Source organism: Nestor notabilis, unplaced genomic scaffold (genome assembly GCF_000696875.1).
Source record: "Nestor notabilis isolate BGI_N333 unplaced genomic scaffold, ASM69687v1 scaffold2890, whole genome shotgun sequence".
Classification (NCBI taxonomy): domain Eukaryota; kingdom Metazoa; phylum Chordata; class Aves; order Psittaciformes; family Psittacidae; genus Nestor; species Nestor notabilis.
Genome location: NW_009909711.1, coordinates 88,594 through 110,535, shown reverse-complemented (window position 1 = coordinate 110,535; position 21,942 = coordinate 88,594). Strand labels below are relative to the sequence as shown.

Below are 21,942 nucleotides of genomic sequence, written 5' to 3'. Positions count from 1 at the left end.
TCAGCAGACTAAAGAAAAAGTGGGCCCTAAAAACCTGTTTAGAAAGGTCTACATTAACTTACCAAAGACAAATGCTAGTCTTCCATTGTCTGGGTGAACCTGCAGCCTGTTTTCCCATCCTTAGCCTCTCTCCCTCCAAGCTGTTCTCTCTGGCTATCACAATGCATGTTCCCTGCTCAGGAGAGTCCAAAAAAATTCTGCCTTTCAAAATCTGCCCCTTGAAATGTGTTTGGGCACTATGAAGACTATTACCTTACTTGTAAGTTTTGACTGACTCCTTACTTTTGAAGGAGATAAGGGATCAAGTGTGGGCTTAATTTCTTTAACTAGTTTTCTGATTGAGGTAGCAGAACAAGTATGGACAAATGAGCAACAGTGACTTGTGCAGATTTAGGTGTTTACTGATACAAATGCCCAAAGAAGAAAATTTATAAGTAAAGAAAATTTTTTAGAGATTTGTATTCATAAGATGAAAAGCCTCTGAAAGAATGTAACAACTCTGGGACTAAACTGCCTTTCCATTGCCATGATCTTCTGCTTCTCCTGATTGTGAATGCTGAAAATCTGCTCTGCTTCCCCAGAGTTCTGATACAAAATTCATTGTCAGAGCTGGAAAGGCAGAAAACTAACAAAGACAAGACTCCAAACAAACCTACCTCTCAGGCCCCTGAACAAGGAAGGAGATCTCTTAATTATAGTTGCACCCTAAGCAGATGTTAACAAGTCTGTTTAAACCTCTTCAAACTATAATCTGTTGCTGGTCTCCTGTCCTCAAATCTAACTTGCTCTTCCCTGTTCAGCTAATTCTGCCCTGATTAGTATTTCAGAAATGCACAGGTTTTGTCAAACACCACTTCAGAAGCTGCTTTGGAGTACCCCTTTGGGTGGTTGGTTTGGAGAGCTGCAGATTACAAAGGATGATTTCCCAGCCTACTCTATTATATTTATTCTGGCTTTGATTCAACATGAGAAACGATTCGTGACATTGAAATGGACCTCACACAGTTGCATTGCCACTGGTTGGATGATCTCAGCCTTGCTCATTATCCTGCTGCAGTACCAACACCAGCTCGCTCCCCGTGTCTTCCTTCCTTGGCAGGAGAATACCTATTCCTCTGGATGAACAACCTCTCTAAAGAGGCAATGAGGAGATTTCTCTCTCCCACATCTCCCCACCTCTTCTCTCTTGTGGAGTGGGCAGGATCCGGTTCTGTGTTTGGAGAAGCAGTAAAGGGAGAGTTTGTTTCCTTGTAAATAGCAGGCAGGAGATTTTCTTTGAGTTATTTTGAAAATGTTGAGAAAATTTGGGTAATCTCTTCCCTGAAAATGCCTGTTCAGCTGAGGACTTGGGTGTAACTGAATTCAGTGCCGTGTTTTTTATTTTACGGATAACCAGCGTCCTTTTTTCCAGGCCCCATTTTGTGTGTTGCTTCAGCAAAGAACAAGCATCTTCTTTCCTTGGGCTTCTGAATATGGACTTCTTCCTTTCTCCTGCACAAGAATATGCAATATTTCATCCCTTTCTTCATCTACTTACGCTTTCCTTGTACCAGTATGAGTCTTTTATGTCTCTTATAGTATCGTGTGGTGCTTCACCCACACACATCCTGCTAAGAGTCATCATTGCTCATCTCCTTTGAGACTATATTCTTATCACCTTGTAAGAACTTATTTTCCACAGATATTAAGGTTCATTTAATATATATTGGTCTTAGACTGAGTTATAATCTTATAGATTGAATCAGAAAATAATTCCTTGTGCAAAGGCCCTTAACACGTCTCCAAAATAATCAAACTTACAACAGTCTTTGAAGTGCCTAAACACCATTTGGAAAAAATACACAGATAGGAGTTTTCACACGGGCTTAAACGTAGATGAAACAGGATTTTCAGAGCTGATTGGCAATAATGCAGGTGGCTAATTTCTCTGAAGTGTACTGAATGTTGAAGTGCTTTGAAAATCTGACAAGAAGTGTCAGTGTCACAGTTGCTGCTCACTGCAGAATGACTTCAGACATTTCACTTTAAATTTGAGTGTTCGAAGATCTGACTTAAGAGCAACAGTTACCAAAAAAGCAAATAACCAGACTTATTCTGGCCTTCTTTTCAGATGATGTGCCTTAAGGAAAGCTCTTAAATGAGCATTTCTAATGCCTGAATCTGTGATTTGATTTTCAGAATATCACCTTGCTCTCTAGTTGTCACTTTGCACACCCTAAGTTCTAAAATACAGGCTACAGTTCATGTTGTTTAGCAAATTCTAATGTAGCAGGAACGGCAGTGGCATCTACTCTCTCTGAGCATAGCTTTCACCTCCAGTTCCTTCACTCAATCAATTTGTAAGCTGAAATTCAGATTTATTTTGTGTTTCCAGTCTGAACTACAATATTTGGTATTTGTTACATTCTCATTCTGCTGAGATGCCAAGAGATTGCCATGATATTCACACAATTGGGGTTCTGCTCACTTGACTATGTCAAAATAACGGCAACAAAGATCGAGCTCGTCCCCGATGCACCTCCTGGAAGTGAGGACCATGCAGTTGCTGAGTGTATAGAGCTCATTAGTTGTACCCCCTATGCTGCTGCTGCTTCTTGAAGAGTCAGACCTTCTGCATCCAGAATAGCATCCTAGGAGTGTTACACTTCACCTTCTAGAAATCTGGCCTAAAGCAAAGATGTGATGTAAAAACCACTCAGCTCTGATCCACAGTCTTGTGGGTGGCATTCTGGCATCTGGCCATAAAGAAGCACTGAGCTTCTGACCCTGAAGCAAGTAACAAGTAGTCAGCACCTCTTAAATTCAGGCCTCTGCTTCTAGTGGGCTAAAAGAAAACCAAAGGCAGCAGACTGATCTGGGGAGTGTTCAGACTCCTGGAGATACAGAAAGTTTGGGGGCAACTTTAGATTAAGTCCCGTTGTTTCTGACGTGATTTGCTTACTCCGAGGCAGCACGAACCACTCTCTGAACATCCCTTGTTAGGAGCACAGGCTGCATCTCTGGAGCAGCAGCTTCACTCTGTACAATTAGCATATTTATTATCTTTTTTAATGTGTAACTGGCCTGAAAGCTGGAGTGAGTGGCTAACTCTGCTAATTATATGAAACTCTTTAATATGATGCTGGAGGTGTTCAACAACTGTACCTGCATTAAATATGCTGTGCTTATGCAAACGTGGCGCACAGGTTGCAAGTTCTGAAATTTATCAGGCAGACTAATTATTTAAATGTGAGCTATAGGTTACATAAATAAATAGCTTTCCCTTAGTAAATGGCAAGGTGTCATGGTGTTAGCCACGTGGCTTGTAGCAGAGTGGAATTAATGTTAACACTTTGGTAGCTTGCTTTCTCTGATTAGTAATTCTTTCAACGTGGTAGATGAGCTGAATTTATGAAAGTTTTGCCTGCCCTCTAGGTCTCTGTTTTGTATTCCTTGTGCATTGCAGCTTGCTTTTGACTCTGCCAGCAACACTGGATACTAAACCCACAAACAGCTCAGTCTCCCTGCTCTGCTTGTGGAGTGAGGCAGATCCAAGCCAAACTGGACGCTTCCCCTGTCTAAGATCTCCACACCCCAGCTCCTGTAGCCTGGACCTCCAGCCACAAAAGCAGCCTGTGTGGAATTAGCAGCGTGTATGTAATAGAGCAGTGACATAGAATTGCATATACTGAGAAAGCAGAGATCATAGTAGTAATGAATAAGGAATTTGCCAAGTGTGCTCCTTGCATTTTGCTGTTACATGCAGGAAAGATGCATGTATGTTCACACAGAGGCACAAAGTGATAATATGCTGCATGCAACTTTTTAGGATGCTTTTTGAGTGCAGAGTTATGAAAGCTCAGAAAATCCTATATGAGAAAAGCCACTCTAGGTAGTCAGAGAGAGTTTCATTAAAGTTTCTTGCTGTTATTAGTTTTAAATTCACTTAGGTTTGCTTCAGTTTCATTTCCGGAGGCACCCACTTTGGTGGTTTTCTGGCAGCAGAGGGATGGGGGGCGTTAAGTGACAGGTTGCACATTCCTCCTCACTCTCCTAGAAGAGCATTTTTTTTCTTCCAGTTATGCTAATTTACATGCAGCTTCCAAAACAGAACTCAAGCAGGTGTCCTGCCTCTCCATTCCCATCAGCCCCAATTTCCACTCCTCCATTTCAGCCTCATTACCTCTATTCACAAAACTGAAAACCAGGTGAGTGTGTCACTTATGCTTCACTTAAAGAGCAGTCTGTGGGCCTGATCCTGCAACCTTCCATGGCTGTTCTGGCAAGCAGCAGGGAAGGTGCTCAGCACTTTAAAGGATGTGTTTTGGCCGTTCACAGGCTTGCAGCCTGGTCACTACCCTACTCCCCTGCAGCACTGCATCTGAGGGAGGCTCTTGCCCATCTGTTTCATAGTGGATTTAGGAGGAGGAACCTGGTTTCATGGCAGTCATTCAGCAGCAATATCTGCATTAGGCCCAGTGGAAGCAATTGGATCAACTCAGTTAGTGCAAGGGATTAAAAGAAGCCAGATGCTTCCTTAATGGACAAGCATAAGGCAAAGCTGCAAACATGGCCTTTTGGGGAAATTGAAAGCAGTTTAATTCAGGTTCAGCTTAGAGGCTTGAGGAAGAAATTGTCTATTAGTCTCAAGCCAGGCTGACAGTGCACCCACACCGAGCTCACAGATGCTCGCACCCGCCAGGCAGAGCACCGCAGTAACCTGGGGCAGGCGCTTCCCCTCACAGCCTTGCTCAGGCTGGGCAGCAACCAGAGCTCACTGAGCTGCCTCCCTGGGACCAGCTCTGAGCCTGGTGCCAATGGGGCATGTCTGTATGATGTGGGGTCTGTTTGGTCTGCACCAGACCTTGCAGGGCTGCTGTTTGTTCTTCATCCATCCAGCATGGACAGGAGGTGAGTAGGGGCAGGATTAGGTCACCTTAGCAACCTCTTGGCCAGCGCTTCTGAGAACACATTGCACCAGGTTTAGGCCAACCAAATCCAGAGGAAGGGGAAAGAGGGAGGCAGGTTGTGAGCCTGATCTGTAAGTTACTCTTAGCTCTGATCCCAGGACAGCAGATCAGCATTTCGAGGCTGATGATGAAACTGTGCTGTAGCCCTTGTGTTCAGTAAAAACTGAGGATGCTCTGCTGGTCTTTACCTAGCCAGAAATGGAACAGACACTAGTAACAATTTCAGGTCCTTCTGTTTTCATTTTACTTTGTGAACAGAGCCACTGGTGAGTCATGAAACATGCTGTTAAGGTCCAGTTTCAAACCCTGCATGAAGTTGCACTCTTTAAAATTATTTGAATTTCTGGAAGCCCGCTTTATCTTTTCCCTTTCCCTTTCCCTTTCCCTTTCCCTTTCCCTTTCCCTTTCCCTTTCCCTTTCCCTCTTTCCTTCTCTCTTGTCTCTTTCGTTTTTTGAGCACTTTTTATATTGCCAAGGTGTTTAGCTGCAAGAACGGAAGGCCATGCAAATATGACCAAGCCAGCTGCATAGATTTTGCACACTTCAATTAAGTTGTAGGGCTTCAAATGAATTTGGCTTCAGTTTCTGATGCCTCCATGCCCTGTATTCTGTTCCAGTGTGGATGTTAAATCGTGCAGAAATGGAGCATGACCTGACTTTCATGTCTGTTGATCTGGCTGTAGCTGGTTTTGTGTAACTAATTTAAAAAGATTGATTGTTAGTTAATTACATTAATGAACTGAACCAACATGGGCACAGACCAGAGCTCAGCAGTCTCTTAAACAGTCATTAAGAATAGGCATCTATCTTTTCACCTGCTTGTGCAGCCTCCTGTTGGGCAGCAAAGTGTATGGCATCGTAATTCTGAAGGTTAAACAACTTAGGGACTTAATCACAAACTGCTCACCTCAGCTACCCTTCTGCCCATATGGCCCTGCTAGTAACAGTCAAAGTCCATTTGGACAAACAGTCTGCTGAAAGGTCTGCAGGACAGCAAGGCTGGTGGGTTCAGCTGGGTTCCTGGCAAACGCCAGCGTGCGTTGCAAATCCACCGAAGTTCCCCGGTTGAAAGGATTTTATGGATTTAAACAGTTTGGAAATAACTCCTTTCCCAGTTAGGGTAATTCATGCTTATCAAGGTGAAAGTGTGCTAAGCAGAGCAGTTCACTCTTCTCTCTAGCCAGCTCATGAATATGAAGAAAGATTGAATCGCTAATACATTTGTGTAATTGAATTGGTAAGTGGAAATGGTGGAGTTCTTGTTTTAGCAAGCAGGCCATAGGAGGTGCATTTCTCTGTGTTTCAATGTCAGCCTTGTAGTCATTCACTGAACTTAGGTGGGAGATGTCCAAGTGTCACATGCCATGGGAGGGCTTGCAAAAGAACTACTTGAAGAAGTCAAAGAAAGTTTAAGATGGGAACATTGGTGCTTTTTGTAACCTGATTGCAAAATATTGCACACTGGATAAAGGCAATGGAATGCATTTTATTTTATTTTGAAGTTTGGGGACATACTGTTGTATATCCTTTGCTGTTATTAGCACATCTGCTTGCTAGGTTTCTTGAAATGATGAAGTGATTAACCTGAAGTTAGTAGGTGTTGCCACTGGTTTGGGCAGAAGGGGAACTGGACCATGGCTGCATATTACAAAAGATGGCAAGAAAAACTGCACTAGTAGCCTTGGGGGAGATAGGAGCTTGTATAGGTGGTTGTCAGAACCTTTACAGGTGACTTGTGTCAGTGAGGATTCTGGTCTTCTGCAAGGCCTGATCCAATAACTGCTGATACCAAGGCATCATTACAGGGGTCTCAGTCACTTTTGGGTGATGTTGTAGGTGACCTATGAATTGTGATTTACAAGGAGGCTGTTTACTTCCATGAAACCATTTTATATCCCAAATTTAACAGTGTCGGCAGGAAGCAAGTAAAGAAAAATAGGATTGACCATCAGTCATATAGTCAATGCCAAAAATCTGCTTTCTTGATTCTCAGCTCCCTCACTGGATATGCCATCAAAATAGTTTGAGGATACAAGGGAGGAGACTTACTCCTGTGGGTTGTCTGGACACTGTTCCTGCTTCCCCATCCACCCCATTCAGTGGACAGTTTGTGGCTGAACAGCCGATGAGGTGCATAAGGGATTTTGGGCATTGGTTCATGACAGCTTAAAAATACTTTAAATGTGAGGGGGAGAAGTTGTGGAATGACACATATGCAAATGATGTTAAATTATGGTTTTATCTAAGATCTTCTCTTTTAAGCTAATTGGAAGACAGAGGCCACTGCTGCAAGAGGAAAGTATGAAAACTATACTGAAACATAAAAGTGTTTCTGATCAAGTAAAATTCTGTTTCTGTTGAATGTTTTATTTTGTTCCAGTCACATAAATTACCATCTTTGAAATACTAAAACTCCCACAATCAGCTTTTTATAACAGAAAATAATTTACATTTAAAAGGTTTAACTGAAGCAGCTAAACCTTAGCGATGAATGTGCACTTTCGGCAATAAAACAGGGAAACAGCCCGTGTTTTGGAACCCATGGCTGCTATCTGTAATTTTAATATTATAAATAACTAAATGCAGTCTAGTGAGTGCTATAGGTACGCACAGAGATATTTACTAGTTGTTGGGAAATGTATTCTTAAAGGTATAAAATGCCTCAGTACTGACACAGAGCCTTGGAAATCTCCCTTATCACTGATAGATACTGTCACGGAAAGCATCGTGGCTTGAATGCATTTCACCCTCTGCAGAAAGTGATGAGGGTCAGTCATGTTACCATCATCAGAAGCATTTTCTCTCTCCTTGCAGTGCATCTCTCTTCCATCTTTTGGTGGGTCGACCCTGGCTGCACGCCTGGTCCCCACCAAAGCTGCTCTATCACTTATTCCCTCATCCGGGTAGGGCAGAGAAAATATATCAAAGCACTCAGGGGTCGAGATAGGGACAGGGAGAGATCACTCACCAATTATTGTCACCAGCAAAACAGACTCAACTTGGGGAAATGAATTTAATTTATTACAAACCCAATCAGAGTAGGATAATGAGAAATAAACCCAAATCTTACAAGCACCTTCCCCTCATCCCTTCCCTTTTTCCCAGGCTTAACTTTACTCGCAATTTCTCTGCCTCTTCCCTACAGCAGTGCAGTGGGATGGGGAATGTGGGTTGTGGTCAGTTCATCCCACATTCTCTGCTGCTCTTTCCTCCTCAGGTGGGTATCTGCTCCACCATGGACCTCCATGGGCTGCAGGGCATAGCCTGCCTCACCATGGTCTGTACCATGGGCTGCAGGGAATTGCTGCTTCTCCCCTCCCCTGCTCCAGCTTCTCCTCTCCTTCCGCACTAACCTTGGGAGTCTGCAGACCTGTTCCTCTCACATATGCTCACTCCTCTCTAGCTGCAATCTTTCCCCCTTCTTAAATACATTATCCCAAAGGTGCTACCACCATCACTGATGAGCTTAGCTTTGTCAAGCAACTGGTGTGTCTTTGGAGCCTTCTGCATGTGCTTTGTTGGATATGGGAGAAGCTTCCTGCAGCTCCTCACAGAAGCCACTGCTGTAGCCCCCTTGCTACCAAAACCTTGCCACATAAACCCAATACACATCTCTAATGAAAGAGGAGACAGGAACAGTATTTTAGTTCTTCAGGATCTTTATCATCGTCCTATCAGTTGCAATAGTTGTCTAAGAAGGCAGTAACCACAAAAATTAGACATAATGATTTCCCTCTGAATATTATTCTGATAACTGGTATGTACAGCTTGTCTTCCCCCAGTCACATCTATTCCTGATTTATTTTCTCCTCTTCTCCACTACCCCCTGCATTAAAGAGGGAGTGGGCCATTGCTGCTATAATGCTCTTCTTCCCTGCTAGAGGAGAAGATATATTTCAGTTTTATGCTCTCCTCAAATGTACTCAGACACATGGAAGAAATATCTTACAGGTGTTTGTATCATTGCAGATACTCCAGAGAATTGAAAACTCTCTGTATTCCAACAGTAATCTTTCCCTCAACCTTACTGTGCTTTATATCTCAGCTGGGGCACTGAGTCCTGCCATTCAGTGGGAAAACGGGTGGAAGCTTCAGCAAAATGGGGATGAGAGCCTGGGTGTTAATTGTGGGGCTGTAGGACTGATGCTGAGGGAGAAGCTGTACACAACTTCATACACAACAGCACTTGGTCCTCTCTGAGGGAGCTGGACCTTTCTTGACATGAAGACTTGTCTGGGGGGGGGAGGTTTGAGCCTTACTCTTATTAACATCAGAAAGTAAATTAGCATTATGTTGCCCTTCGTATCAGACCTTTCAGGAGTCTCTCATCCTTTTCATTTAGACCAGGTCTCGGAGGGAAAAACCCAGTAATAACACACTGGTGTGATAATTAGTAAGCACATTCTACATAATTACAATGTTAGCATCTCAGGGGGGAAATGAAAAGCTTGTGCTGTCCCTTTAACAGAACAATTTGATAATCCTCTTAGCATTTTCTCTTTTGGCTGATAATATTTCACAGAATTTTACTTTGTAAAATATTCCTAAAGGGAGGCTTAAGCGATAATGCACAGATTATGGAAATGACTCTTAGGGAAAGACTTCGGCAAAGCCATGAACTGCTTCGAAACATGTAACCCCCATTAGGAGCTTCATTTAAATGTTTATTCACCAAGCAGTAAATGTTTATTATACTATGGTTTATTGAAACATAAATTAAAGAACCCTATTATACGTATCACAAGTGTTCAAACAATATGCATTTATCAAGACTTAACTAAAGATCAGAGGTGAGGGGAAATGCATTTGCACTTCCATTTGCATCTCGGCCATACCATATTTGCACAAAAGCAGTGACCCTGATGTAAGGCAAAGATGCAGATCTCAAGACAGGTGCTCTATAGGTGTCCCTAAGCCTACACCACCTTCTCAAGCAGCTTTGGTGGCACCTTCATTGGTCTGTGCATCAGCCTCTGTAAAATAGAAGTGATACTTTCTGCAGAGGCTGCCAGGGTTTCAGTCAGGTTGTTTTCACAGTTCTTTGGTATTCAGGGGGTAGAAGATGCTCTACAGGTCTCATAGTGTCCCGATCATAGTGTTGCTGACATGTAATCCTGGAAACATGGCGTAGCAGTTGTTTGGACCAAGGTGATGTTCTTCCTATTGATTTTCACAGAGTAATAGTTGATGTTCCTTCAGGCCTGCCTGTCCCATCACTGTGCGTGCTGGGGAGGGGATAGGCAATAAATAATGGCAAGTGAGAGGAGCTGGTGTTGGTCCTTGGCCTGACCTTCCTTCCACCATGTGTGGACCCTCATTCTTAAGAGTTGTGGACCAGGTTAGAGGTCAGGAAATATCAGTTCAGAAGCACTATACCACTGTTATTACCACTTACTCACTTGCTGCCATTCAGAGGATCTCATAGATGTCCAAATTACATTTGGATCCCCATTTCCAATAAACAGGATGATTACCCTCATTATCGTGCCAGTTTTCTTGGGTTTGGGGCTGAGGAGGAGGGGTTGGCAATTCTCTTGCAAATGCTGGAGTTGCCTTCAGCTGTGGAAGTTACAACCGCAGATCTCCAGTGGGTTTAAAAGTCTTTCTGCATGTGTTTTCATTAGGTCTACGTCCCTTTTGTAGCTCTTCCGCAGCTCATTTCTTTAAAACTTTACAGCAGTTGACAGGTGCATTATTTATGGACGATGCTGAATCTGCACATTTCTCTATCTCCATGTTTGAAGATGAACTCTGCTGCAAGTCCCGCACTTGGTTTGGTTTCTGATTTTTATTTCCTCTCATATTTGCATATTCTGTTAATTTTCTTGCTTTCCAAAGTGTTTGTTCTCTGTGCTGAGCAACTATCTTGATACTCTTCCAGAGGCAAATCCATGGTATAAATGTTGGTAGGGATCATTAAAAAGCATTCTTTTTTCCTCCTAAGGGTATGTGTACAGTGCCATGCAGATACACACAAGTGTCTCCTGCATGGTAGCCTGTGAACAGCCTGAGTGGCCTCCTCTCCCAAACTTGTTCCAGTTTCTTCTCTTTTCTCTCTTTGCACCCTCTTTCTGCATGACTTTGATTCACAAAACTTCAACTACCACCTCCATTCTGCCAGCAGCTCCCACCTTTCCTCTTGTCTGGTGGCTCTTCTAGTCCACTCCCATGTGTATCTCTGCTTTTTCCTCTCCTGTGCACTGAGACAGATGTGGATTTCTTTTTCCTTCCCTTCCAAAGCATCCCTCCGTCCCCCTGCACACACTGCTCCTGAGTCTGGCAGTGTGCCACTGCTTTCTAACTGTATCACATCCTTACGTTTCTCATGATGGTAGAAAAGCAAGCTCCAGCTTTGTGGTTTAATACACCAGAACCAAAGCAAAGGTGTTACAAGAGCATATTAGTCTGTGCAGCCTTCCTAGGTTTGGAGTAATCCCTACCACCAGGATGCCAGAGCTGCCACCTGGGGAGGAGGCACCGACTGTCTGCATCTGTACAGCCTCATGCATGAGGTTTTAGTGGAGCTGGAAAGGAAAATGCTGATTCCTAGAAACAGGGCATTTTTGTATGAAAGAAATTGTTTCAAGTAGTTTCCTGTCATGTTTTAATATTTTATAAAAATTAGGTCATTTAAAGTGGTCTTACTTTGTGTAATTTATAACTCCTGGAAATGTGGAAAAATAGTATTGATGCTGGCAATATTTTTGAAGGCTGTGAAAACTGAGTGTTTTAATTGCCCAAAACTCTTTCTTAATGTTGGATAGGGCCTTTTTACTTTGTGATTTATTTCCACATCCCAACCCAATTCAGGACTAGGAAAAATGTCAAGAACTTATAAATACTCACTGAACAGAAATTGCTTTCCCGTGAAGATGTCTTTGCAAGAGCCTGCAAGCCTTAGAAATTGGCTTTCCATGCCTCGAAAGAGCAACTGTACCAAGTGTGCTGGTGCCTGGGTAATGCGATGTATTGTCGGGGACAGCAGAGGGAGTGCTTTCTGTTAATGAGCTATAGATATGCAGTCAGGGTTTTCCACGGAATAATTTTGTAACAGGGATAATTGAGCATTTAATCAGGAATAGCAAACAAGGGCTCCATGGAAGCCCAGTTTACAGAGAGGACAAAATTGCCCTATTTTTCATGTGGCTATCTTGGTATTATGGTTGATTTTCTTTATCACCCACTAACAGTCTTGCTTGGAGAATGGTTATTAGTTTGGAACTTTACAGTTAATCTGGTAGTTTAGAAGAAGTATTATCACAGCCTCCTGTAAGAAGCCCATGCCTCTGTAATGGACAGAGGACTTTGCAGCAAGCAAGGTCTTATCTGCAAACCACCATCCTTTATTGCAGTGAACTGGCTATGCAATGATCTGCAGTCACTAATGCCCTTCCTGCCCTCCCTCCTGCTTGAACACGACAGTGGCTGAGACACTGGGGTTTACTCTTCCTGGCCCTGATGTCCCTCCTTGCATCATGGCCTTTCCTGATGCTACTGCACCATGAGACAGTGGAAGCCCACGACTGCAAAGCTTTATCTCTGTAGAAAGGATGAAAAGTAAGGAGGGAAAGGATTAAGCTGCTGAAAGGCATCTGGTTTCGCTGCATGAAGGCACAGTTCAGCCATGTACTGCTTGTGCAGGTGTGGGGGGAACAGCTCTTCCTCTGCCAACTTTTTGGCAGCCCCCCCGTCCTCAAGGTTCTGTGACCCGTTGCTAGTTTGTATGTATTCACCCTATAGTAACATTTACTGCTAATAGACCCTGGTTGCATGCTGAGGAGCTCATGTACAGGCTATTATCTCCTTTTCTGTTGGAAGCTGAGCTTTGTTGCTCTGCTAACCAACACAGCAGCTGAGTGAACACAACATAATGTTCATGAATTATTGCAGGCAACGTCCATGTCCTCCCCAGCGGTGTGTGGCAGGGTCATCTGCTCTTCACTATTCTGTTCTACCAGGCAAATCTCTTTCAGTGTCTATTTTTGCCTAGTATTTTTGCTTTACATCCAGCCTAGTGGTGACACATTGGTTATTTGACCATAATTCAGTATATAAAAAACGCCATAACTAAGAACATTGCTTCCTGCATGGCCTTGAGTGCTGAAGCAGAACTCACCTGACCTGAGTGGGTGTTTTTCCAACAAAACAGGCTCTAGGTTGTTTGGCTGAGACTTTAGTGAATGTTTTGCAGCCCTCGTTCACTAGAAATCAATTTTAGATGTCTAATCCCACAATTTAGTTGTATAATACTATGAATGCCACAATGCTTCCACAGTCATGCTGGGAATGCCACAGGGCTTGAGTGGAGGATCCTCTCACTGTGATGGGGGGGTCAGAGATATCACATGGTTTCCCCATGCACTACATATCTGTTCCTTGCAGTACATTTTCTAATCCTCTTGCCATTCTGGGTACAAAGGTCTTGAAAAAGCTTCTCTTCAGACTGATTTTGCATCACTTAATAACTCTCACCGTTAGGAGCTTCTCAAACTGATTTCATTTATAATGTGGTAGAACAGAGGAAGCCACAGACCAAGCCCTAGAAAACTGTTACTCACATAATTTTGGGTTTGAAAGTCCTGTAAAATTCAGCTATCAGAAGCAAATAGTGGCACTCAGGTTGGATGGGACTTTGGCCAACCTGCTCTAGCGGAAGGTGTCTATGCCCATGGGAGTGGTTGGAACTGGATGAGCTTTGAGTTTCCTCCCAACCCAAATCATTTTATGATTCTATGCTCTTTGTGTATCCCTCACCTGGGGGCATATTGCTGTGTCCTGGTGTTGTCATACCAAGTGTGCCCATTTCCTGTGGTCACGCACATCTTTCTCCAGCAGTGTCTGACAAGAGGAGGAAATGGCACCTAACACCCCAAGCAACACAGGCGTGTGTTTGCATTTTTCCTACCCTCATGTGGGGGATATTGATCCTTCCATTAATGTAAATGTCTCGGCTGTTCTATGTTGCTTTTCTTGCTTATTAATCAAAATAATGCAAAATGAGGGGAAAGCAATTTTATTTCAGGGAAAAAACAAAATACCATCACCAGTGATTGAATGCAGCCTGCTGGAATGTGATGGGGCTGTCTGCCACCCACCAGCTATGAGGATACCCACAGTAACTGGGGAGACAAGTTGAAATGCTTTATTTTGACATTTTGTATACACAGTGTTTGGACTTTCTGTCTCCAAGCAGTGTTTTGAGGGGATTTGCCTAAATCTGTTTGTTTGGTTTAGAAAAAAAATGGAGCCAAATGTTTTGTTTGTATCTACTGACACATTTTAGTCAACTGCAAATGTCTTTTTTGGACGTGCAGGTTTTTGTTTTGCCTGGAAAACAAACTGGAAAGAAGTGACTTGAATTTGTGGGCACCTTGAAGTTATTTCTGCTACCACCAGTTGGGGAGACACCTCCCTGTAGCCAGCAGCAGATCCAAAACAAAGGGACATATAGATAATATCTGGGGTGCAAATACTCCCACTGAACCAGTTCACAGGTTGGGAATCAAGCTGGTACTTAAGTGCTTTGGTGGACTGAGCTTTAATGAAAACAGATAGTGCTAAGGAGCAAAAATGATCAATTAAAGAACTCCGAATGAATCAGAATACCAGGCTTCCTGAGTTAGAAAGGCCACAAGATGAAAGGCAGATTAGAGAACGTGTGAAATCACCTGTTCAGTGTTTCTCACTAGGTGATAGCCACTACTCTGTGCTGCTTGTATTTCCCTGTGTTTTCTTGGTAAAGCTGAAGAGAAGGAAACTACTTGAGACACCACTGCTGATCCTGTTCATTTCTGTTACACAAACAGTAAGGAGAATCCATATGTTTGTTTATGTTCCGTGCATGGAATTTAAAAGAAATTGGGATGTCTGGGACAAGTTCATGTCTTTTAAATTGATTGTAGTTACCTCAAACCTTAGAAATACTAATTTGTTTTCTGATACAGTTGATGGATTTTGCTATGAAGCCTGGCGTTGTGTAGGAACATAATGCTTGTAGTAAAGGTGACTAACCCCTGAGAACATCTCCACTGATGCCAAGTGGCCCATACGCTGTCATAAACACTTTTTCTTATTTTTTTCATGCTGATCACAAAGAGCCTGTTTTGGGTAGAAGATCACATTAGTCTCATTCATTACCTGCTGTGCTGGTCTGTGCATCTGCAGTGCAGTATCTCTGCACCGAGCTTTGGACTACAGTCCTGCATGCTTTCTGGTACTCCAAATTGCTTGTTGTGGGTATACAGATCATCTTCTGTGTGCATCCTGGAACATTCTGCCACAGAGATAAAAATGACTCTGAAAGGCAGCTGAACTTTTGGGGGATATGGTTGTTGATAGCTGGTATTAGGCTGTGTATGTATCATCAAGAGAAATTCCTGACAATTGGTATTTGTAGCAAAGCTGTTACTCCTTGTAGCAGAAAAGAAAGAAACTGACTGGCAGATTAGTCTCTATTTCTAGGGATACATTCAGAATCTAAGGCAAATCAGAGGTGTGACAGTGCTGGAGCTTTGCAGCACTGCTGCAAACTTTCATCTTCATTTTTACTTTTCTTGAAAGCCAGTCTTTGTCCAAAAGCAAAATTTCAGGCCTGGGGCTACTGAAGACCATCTTTAAACTTGCCGTGTGATTTTGAGCAATACATCATGAGAGCAGTGAGGTTCAGATGATACATTGCACCAATACATCACAAGAGCACTTGCGCTCTCATGATATATTAGTATAATACACTATCAGAACACTATCACTGATGTATTACTCAAAAACACAGTTTTTGACCCTCAAGAACCATCCTCATCTCTAGGCTGAACACACTGAAAGCTGTGGCTGATGACAAGAATAAGCAACTGCATCTTCGGTTTCTCTAGGGTAAGCTGAGAAAAAGGAGTGGTATTTGGAAAATTTCATTAGCTGAAACATCCTTGTGATTTCATTTTCTTCACTGAGTGAATGTTTTTATGGACTGAAGTTAACACAATAAAGGCGTGCTTGAATTTTCTTACAAATAACCTCAGAGTTTCTTCTATTTATTTGGGATTTCATTATAGACTTGCACCATGTTTTGAGAACATCACAGTGAGGGGCATGAATTCCATCTGATTTCTGCCTCATCAAGCTGAGGCAGGTAAAAGCTGTCTGAATTCTCTGTAAAGCATTTGGTGCTGTTTCTGGTGCAGTCTTCTTTTTCCTGAAGGATTTAGACACCGTCTAAAATGATCTGGAGATGCATAAATGTGAGCTGTCACTCAGGTCATTTGCTGCCTCTCCTCTATGAGGTGTTGTCTGTGAGGGGTTTTTTCCTGAAGAATTATTCTCAGCTGTTTTTTTTTTTTCTCAGAAGAGAGTGAAAGAGACCTGGGAAAAGATAAAAGAACACTTTGCAATGTTCCAGCTGAACTTTCTGCTGAGAAGCAGGTAGCTGAGCATTTGTTTGATTTCCTGGTAGAGTTTGAGTCTTGAAAATCTTGAGTTATCCTTCCTATATGGTATGAAGAAGCTGTGATCATCTCTTAACAGAAAAAAAAATAGCAATAGTAATAATACAATGTCAAGTTAGTAAGGTGGCAAGTCATATATTTCCTTTCTTGTCCATGTTTTTGTTCCTTTTCCTCACATCTCATCAACATTTGTGACAAAATCGCCCCTCACCTCCCTCCCATACCCAGTATATCTCATAGTCCTTAGCTTTGCTACCCCACAAGCAATGGCCATGCCATCAGCAGAGTGACACTGAGCTCATAATTCTTGTGCCTCTCAGGTCTGGGACCACTTGGCGCACTGGCACCCATGTCCCTGCAGCATGCTCCTCATACCATTGGGGACTTCAGTTTCTTATATTTGGGTTACCACCTCCTAGGAGGAAAGGCAAAGCACTGAAGTCTTTTTAACCTAGCTAAAGACATCATGTTAGCTGCGCCGTGCAGCTTTGCGAGTGTCCTTTTCTGACAGCCTTTCTGTCTGCTGTGTCCCATCGCTTCCTCTGCCCCTCAGCTTGTGCAGTGCAGCACTGAGCCTGGGGATGTCCACACCAGCCCTCTGCCCACAGCTGCTACAGCCATATCCCACCACCAGCACCTTCTTGTCGGTTCTGAAGTCACAACACACAGCTCTGAGGTACATTGTCATACATTGTCATTTCAAAGCTGTGGCTAAATATGTTTCTGGCTGACAACTATGAATAATTCCACAGAGCCCCTAAACTTCCAGGCATTTCACGCTGAAGCTCATATAATCCAGCAGAGCTGCTCTCTCCTGTTTTTCTGTTTTTCATCTTTTATATTCTCCAAAGAGTTGAGATGCAGTTATGGAACAGGTTAAAGTATTTTCCTCTGAAAATAATGCTGTGGGAGCCTGTGCGTGGTTACTTGTATGTGCTGAGAATAATGCTGACAATCCAGACAAGAAAGTCATGAGCTTGATAAGCACCATTATTTTGTTTCACATTTTCAGCATGTTCATGTCCATGTGCTTCCAAGGAGGGCTGGAGACTTCAGAAGGAATGATGATGTCTACAAGGAGGTAAGGGCTGCACCCTATTTCTTGTTCTGAGTTGGTTTTGATGTTAGAAACTCACCTTAATGATACAGACCCTGCCTTGAGTGTCAGTAGTTAATGGGATCTCTGCATCTTTATTGGTTGCAAAGATGCTGTGATAGTACCAAAACGTGTACTGGGATTTCCTTGTGAACTCCTGGTCAAGCTGTGGCACACAGGGTCCCCAGGGAGGATGCAGTCAACATCTTTGGTACTTCAGTCTGTCACTGCACACAGAGTGAGGTGACATCTCTGCCAGTAGTTGCGTCCTCCTATTTTGAGGGCATGAGGAAGGAGGGTGACTACATGGTTAGCTTGACATGCAGTGAGCGTGTCCTACCCCGGCTGCCTGCCTGGGGTGCCAAACCTCCCCCTTCCAACACGGGAGAACACAGGCAGCTGCTTGTAACTCAGTCACAGATTGCCTTCTGGCCTGATTTTTGTAGGGCTCTGCTTAGGCTCTGGACACATCACATTGTAGCCCCAAAGATGAAAATTAAAGAGCAACTATGCATGTGTAATAAATGCCTGTGCGCAGATTGTATGGCAGAGCTGGGCACATAAGCTGTTCCAGCATGACTGAATTACTGGTTTTTGTTTAAATGAACAATTGTACTGTCATTAACTAAAAGTTTTCCCCAGCTTGACAGCTGTCACAGTGAGTTAATGAAAAAATCCCACTATTGTTGAATTTACTGATGGTTCTTAGTGGGCTTGGTAGGATCCTCCATCTCAAATATGACATCTCCTTCTCTGTCTGAAAATCATTAATATAAACTTGTTCAGTGATACTGCAAAACCATCTGCTTGATGGAGAATTCATGACATTTTCTGCTTTTGTATTTTGTCTTTGTGAGATATATGTGATGACAGCTCCTCTCTTGCAAAAGAACTGTAGTGTATTTTAAAGCTTTCTAATGACTTCAATATGCAAAAGTGGTGAAAAAAGTTTATTATTGACCAGTTTCATGAAGCATAGGGACTGAGAACCCCGCTAATAAGGGTAAAACCTGATAAAGAGGGTGCTGAGCAAGAAGATCACATGAAAATAGATGATGGCCATCTTACATGCCGCTGTCGTTAAAAGTAATTAAGTGAGGCAACTTGGAAGTTAAGTGGGAAAGCTTTGTCAAGCACTGGGACAGGCTGCTCAGGGAAGTGGTGGAGTCCTCATCCCTGGAGGCATTTAAAAGATGTGTAGATGTGACACATGGTTTAGTGGTGGACTTGGCAGTGCTGAGTTAACGATTGGGCTCAATGATCTTAGTGCTTTTTCCAACCTAAATGATTCTATGATACTGTGATGTTTTCTTTTTCAAATGTATAAAGTGGTTTTAGACGCTGCACCAAACCACAAACTCTATTTTTGTCGTACTTACAATTCCATTCTTTTCTAACACATTTATTTCTTCCTTGTTATATGTAAATACAAACAGGCAAAACTCTGTTAATGAACTAGACCATACATTTAGTGTTGTTAAATACAAAAGGGTGACAAATTGATGAAAAACATTTTTATCTTGCTATTTTCAGTTATAGCAGTTGTAGGTGTTGCTTTTGGCAGACAAAGGAAGCAAAAATATTTAGACACAGATGCAATAATATAACTTTTAGCGGAAGAATGTATAGCCTCAGAGTCTAACCAGCTTTTCTTGAACACCACAGAACTATCTTACACTTTTGTACTGACTGTAGCTGAATGAAGATTTAACTGGATGTCAGGAAAAAGAAATATATTTGATGCTATAAAAAGTTTGAGGCAAGGTTCTATCGTTGGCTGGATTTGAGGATGGAGAGTTCAAGCAGTTCATGCTATTGTAAGTGGGTAAATCTATACTGAAAATACAAAATGGACAAATTATTGAAAATACAGCTGACTTTGGAAAACATTTGGAGCTTTTGTCAATAAGTCAAAAATCTTTTGGTATAATGCATCTCTGTGTTGTACCAGCAGGACATATCCCTTTGTCAAGAAGGTCTTTGAAAAGATTTAGGAAGATACGTAGATCATGGTGGGGCAACAGGCTGAAAATCTATGAGGGATAGAGAACCATTAGGTGAGATGTAGGGTGAGATGTAGAGCTTTAAATCCATTGTCCATGAATTTTGTACTTGGGATAACCCAAAACCTATCTATAAACAGTACTTCGTTTCCATATATTTGAGTGATGATGGAGTTGTAGATTAGACAGCAAAGACCCACCTTCCAGAATCATCCTGAAAGCTTTTTCTGTGGGGTATATGACATATGGAGGGTGATCAGCCTCTTTTAAACAATTTGTGTAATTGTAAAGCACACCCAGGCTGAATTCTGCATATTGTGGTGTCTGTTTTAACTACCACAGCTAAAGACTTTACAGCTATTTGGCTTAATTTTCACATATCCTTGATCTCAGCTCTGGTTCAACACATCTATCGCAAGCCTCTGCTATCTGTAAACGCCTTTGAGCTCTCCAGGCTGTGCAGTTGTCATCTGTATATGCTCAGCAGATTGCTGACAAATCCCATTGCTCTAGGAGTGTTTGACAGTGAAAGGAATGCCCAGATGTTGAGACATCAGTCCTCTTAGGGGATTTCTAGGGTTGAGACAGCTAGGAAGTACTTGCAGTCTTGTACCGTGTGCTTCATTTCTCCCTTTTGGTTTGGGAGTGACCACTCACCTGGTGGAAAAGACAGAAAAAAGCATATCAGGTTGATCCCTGCTCAGTGTCTTTACTGGGTTCTGCTATCTTAAGGCTTTTGGCTATGAAGCTCTGACATAGCCTTGTCTGAAGCAGCTTTTAAGCGTAAAGAGTGTACTTAAAGGTAAGGTATAACTTTAGCAGTTGTATTTTAATGAGGTTGCTGATGGACACTAATGTCTGCTGATACGTATTTAGAACTTCAATACTGGAGCATTAATTGTAGAAAGGATAATAGAGAGGCTGACACCTATTCCACAGGCATTTCTTGGTGGAATATGTCACTTAATATTTCAGGTTTCTGTACCTCAGTGCATATGAAAGAAGTCACTGTGCAGTTTTTCTAAGATACGGCGAGAATGATTAATAATGAAGAAAGAAATCTGCATTGAATGTTTTAGATGTATTTCCTCTGCATCTTTGCAGTGCTGTTTCCTGGGGGAGTATTTCCCAGGAAGTGTTAGCTATCCCCACTGTGGGCTCACTGTAAATGGGAAGCTTAAAGGTGTAGTTTTCAGTTCTTACGATTGTCTGCAATTAGTTGAAGCCTGATGCTGCAAGTTTGCACCTCAGAGTTAAAATGGTCCTACAGGTCTTTTATAGGATCAGGCCCTTCATGTTTTACTATTGCTGGATTACTTATCTACATTTCAAGTAGTTCTTATTCATTGATTTAGTTCATTTCTTGGTCAGCAAAACTACAGCAGCTAAATATCAGGAAAAGTTTTCATTAGAACACCTTTTTATTCATCTATTTTTTTTTGTTCAGTTTGAAGTGGATTGATATTTTTATGTTTATTAATCAAGGAACTTAAAGGTCTTATCAAGGAGCTGCTTGCTTTGAAGTAGATGAGTTTTCTGCCATTGTAAGGCATGTCACAGTAACTGATAAGAATTTAGTATGAAAGAGCATCTTTACTGTAGAACAGCACTCTGCGTGGGTGCAGTCAGCACAAGTACTGCAGAGTTGTTGGAGGTCATCGTGTCCAAGGCATTCAAGAACATTATCTTCAAATGTCTCAGCAGTTCATACACTCAGCCATCTGTGGGCAGTCCTCATTCAAGTATGTGTTTGAAAAGTCCATAGCACAGCCTGTCGCTGGTCTCCACTGACTGGTTAGCCATTACTGCAATATAAATAACATTCATCATCCTTTAGGTTGGCAGGTAATAGCTGTAGTGGGCCAGAGACTATGGGGCTTTCTCAGAAAGGAAGACTGAATCAAAAGTCTGCAATACCACTGTTATGAGTATTGACCTCAATAAGTTAATTTTGAGGCTGACAGATTTGGATGGGTAAGGGCAGCCTGGCCTCCAGTGAAACCCTGAGCATCCCTGCCATGCAGTGATGTGTTTCGTGGTTCTGACTGCGAGCACACTCCTCTTCCTCACCAAATTGCATGTTTTACTGGGTGTTTGCAGCCTGATGTAGTATATGCAGATACATATTCAGGCCTGTGCATGCAGGGCATAGAGTGCCCATCCCCTCGCCAGCTTTGCTCTCATGCCCACCTCGTTTCCCTGCCTGTCTTCAGTTCCCAACCTACACTGGATAAAATACTGTAAAAGGGGAAAGCGTGAACAAAATAACTTAACCTAAGTCTTCGTGTCTCCCTCCTCTGGCTGCCTGCCAGACCTGCATCATGAACCTCTCGTAATGAGCCTCAGTGAAACTTCCTATTGTGAATTCTTCAGTAACTTAAAGATTTTGTAAAACGCAGAACACAGCAAAAGATTTCACTTCATGCTGTCCTCCTTCCCCTCTGGCATTCAGATAA

General features: G+C 42.5%; 1 protein-coding gene across 1 annotated transcript in view; it reads left to right on the top strand.

The window, feature by feature from the left end:
• FHIT (fragile histidine triad) overlaps window positions 1-21,942 on the top strand; it is a gene marked incomplete at its 5' end in the record, with an annotated part of 131,827 nt that overhangs the window by 38,100 nt on the left and 71,785 nt on the right. Inside the window, one exon of the mRNA XM_010019498.1 lies at window positions 17,400-17,468. Coding sequence (XP_010017800.1) covers window positions 17,400-17,468 — 69 coding nt within the window. The remainder of the gene's footprint in view (window positions 1-17,399; window positions 17,469-21,942) is intronic.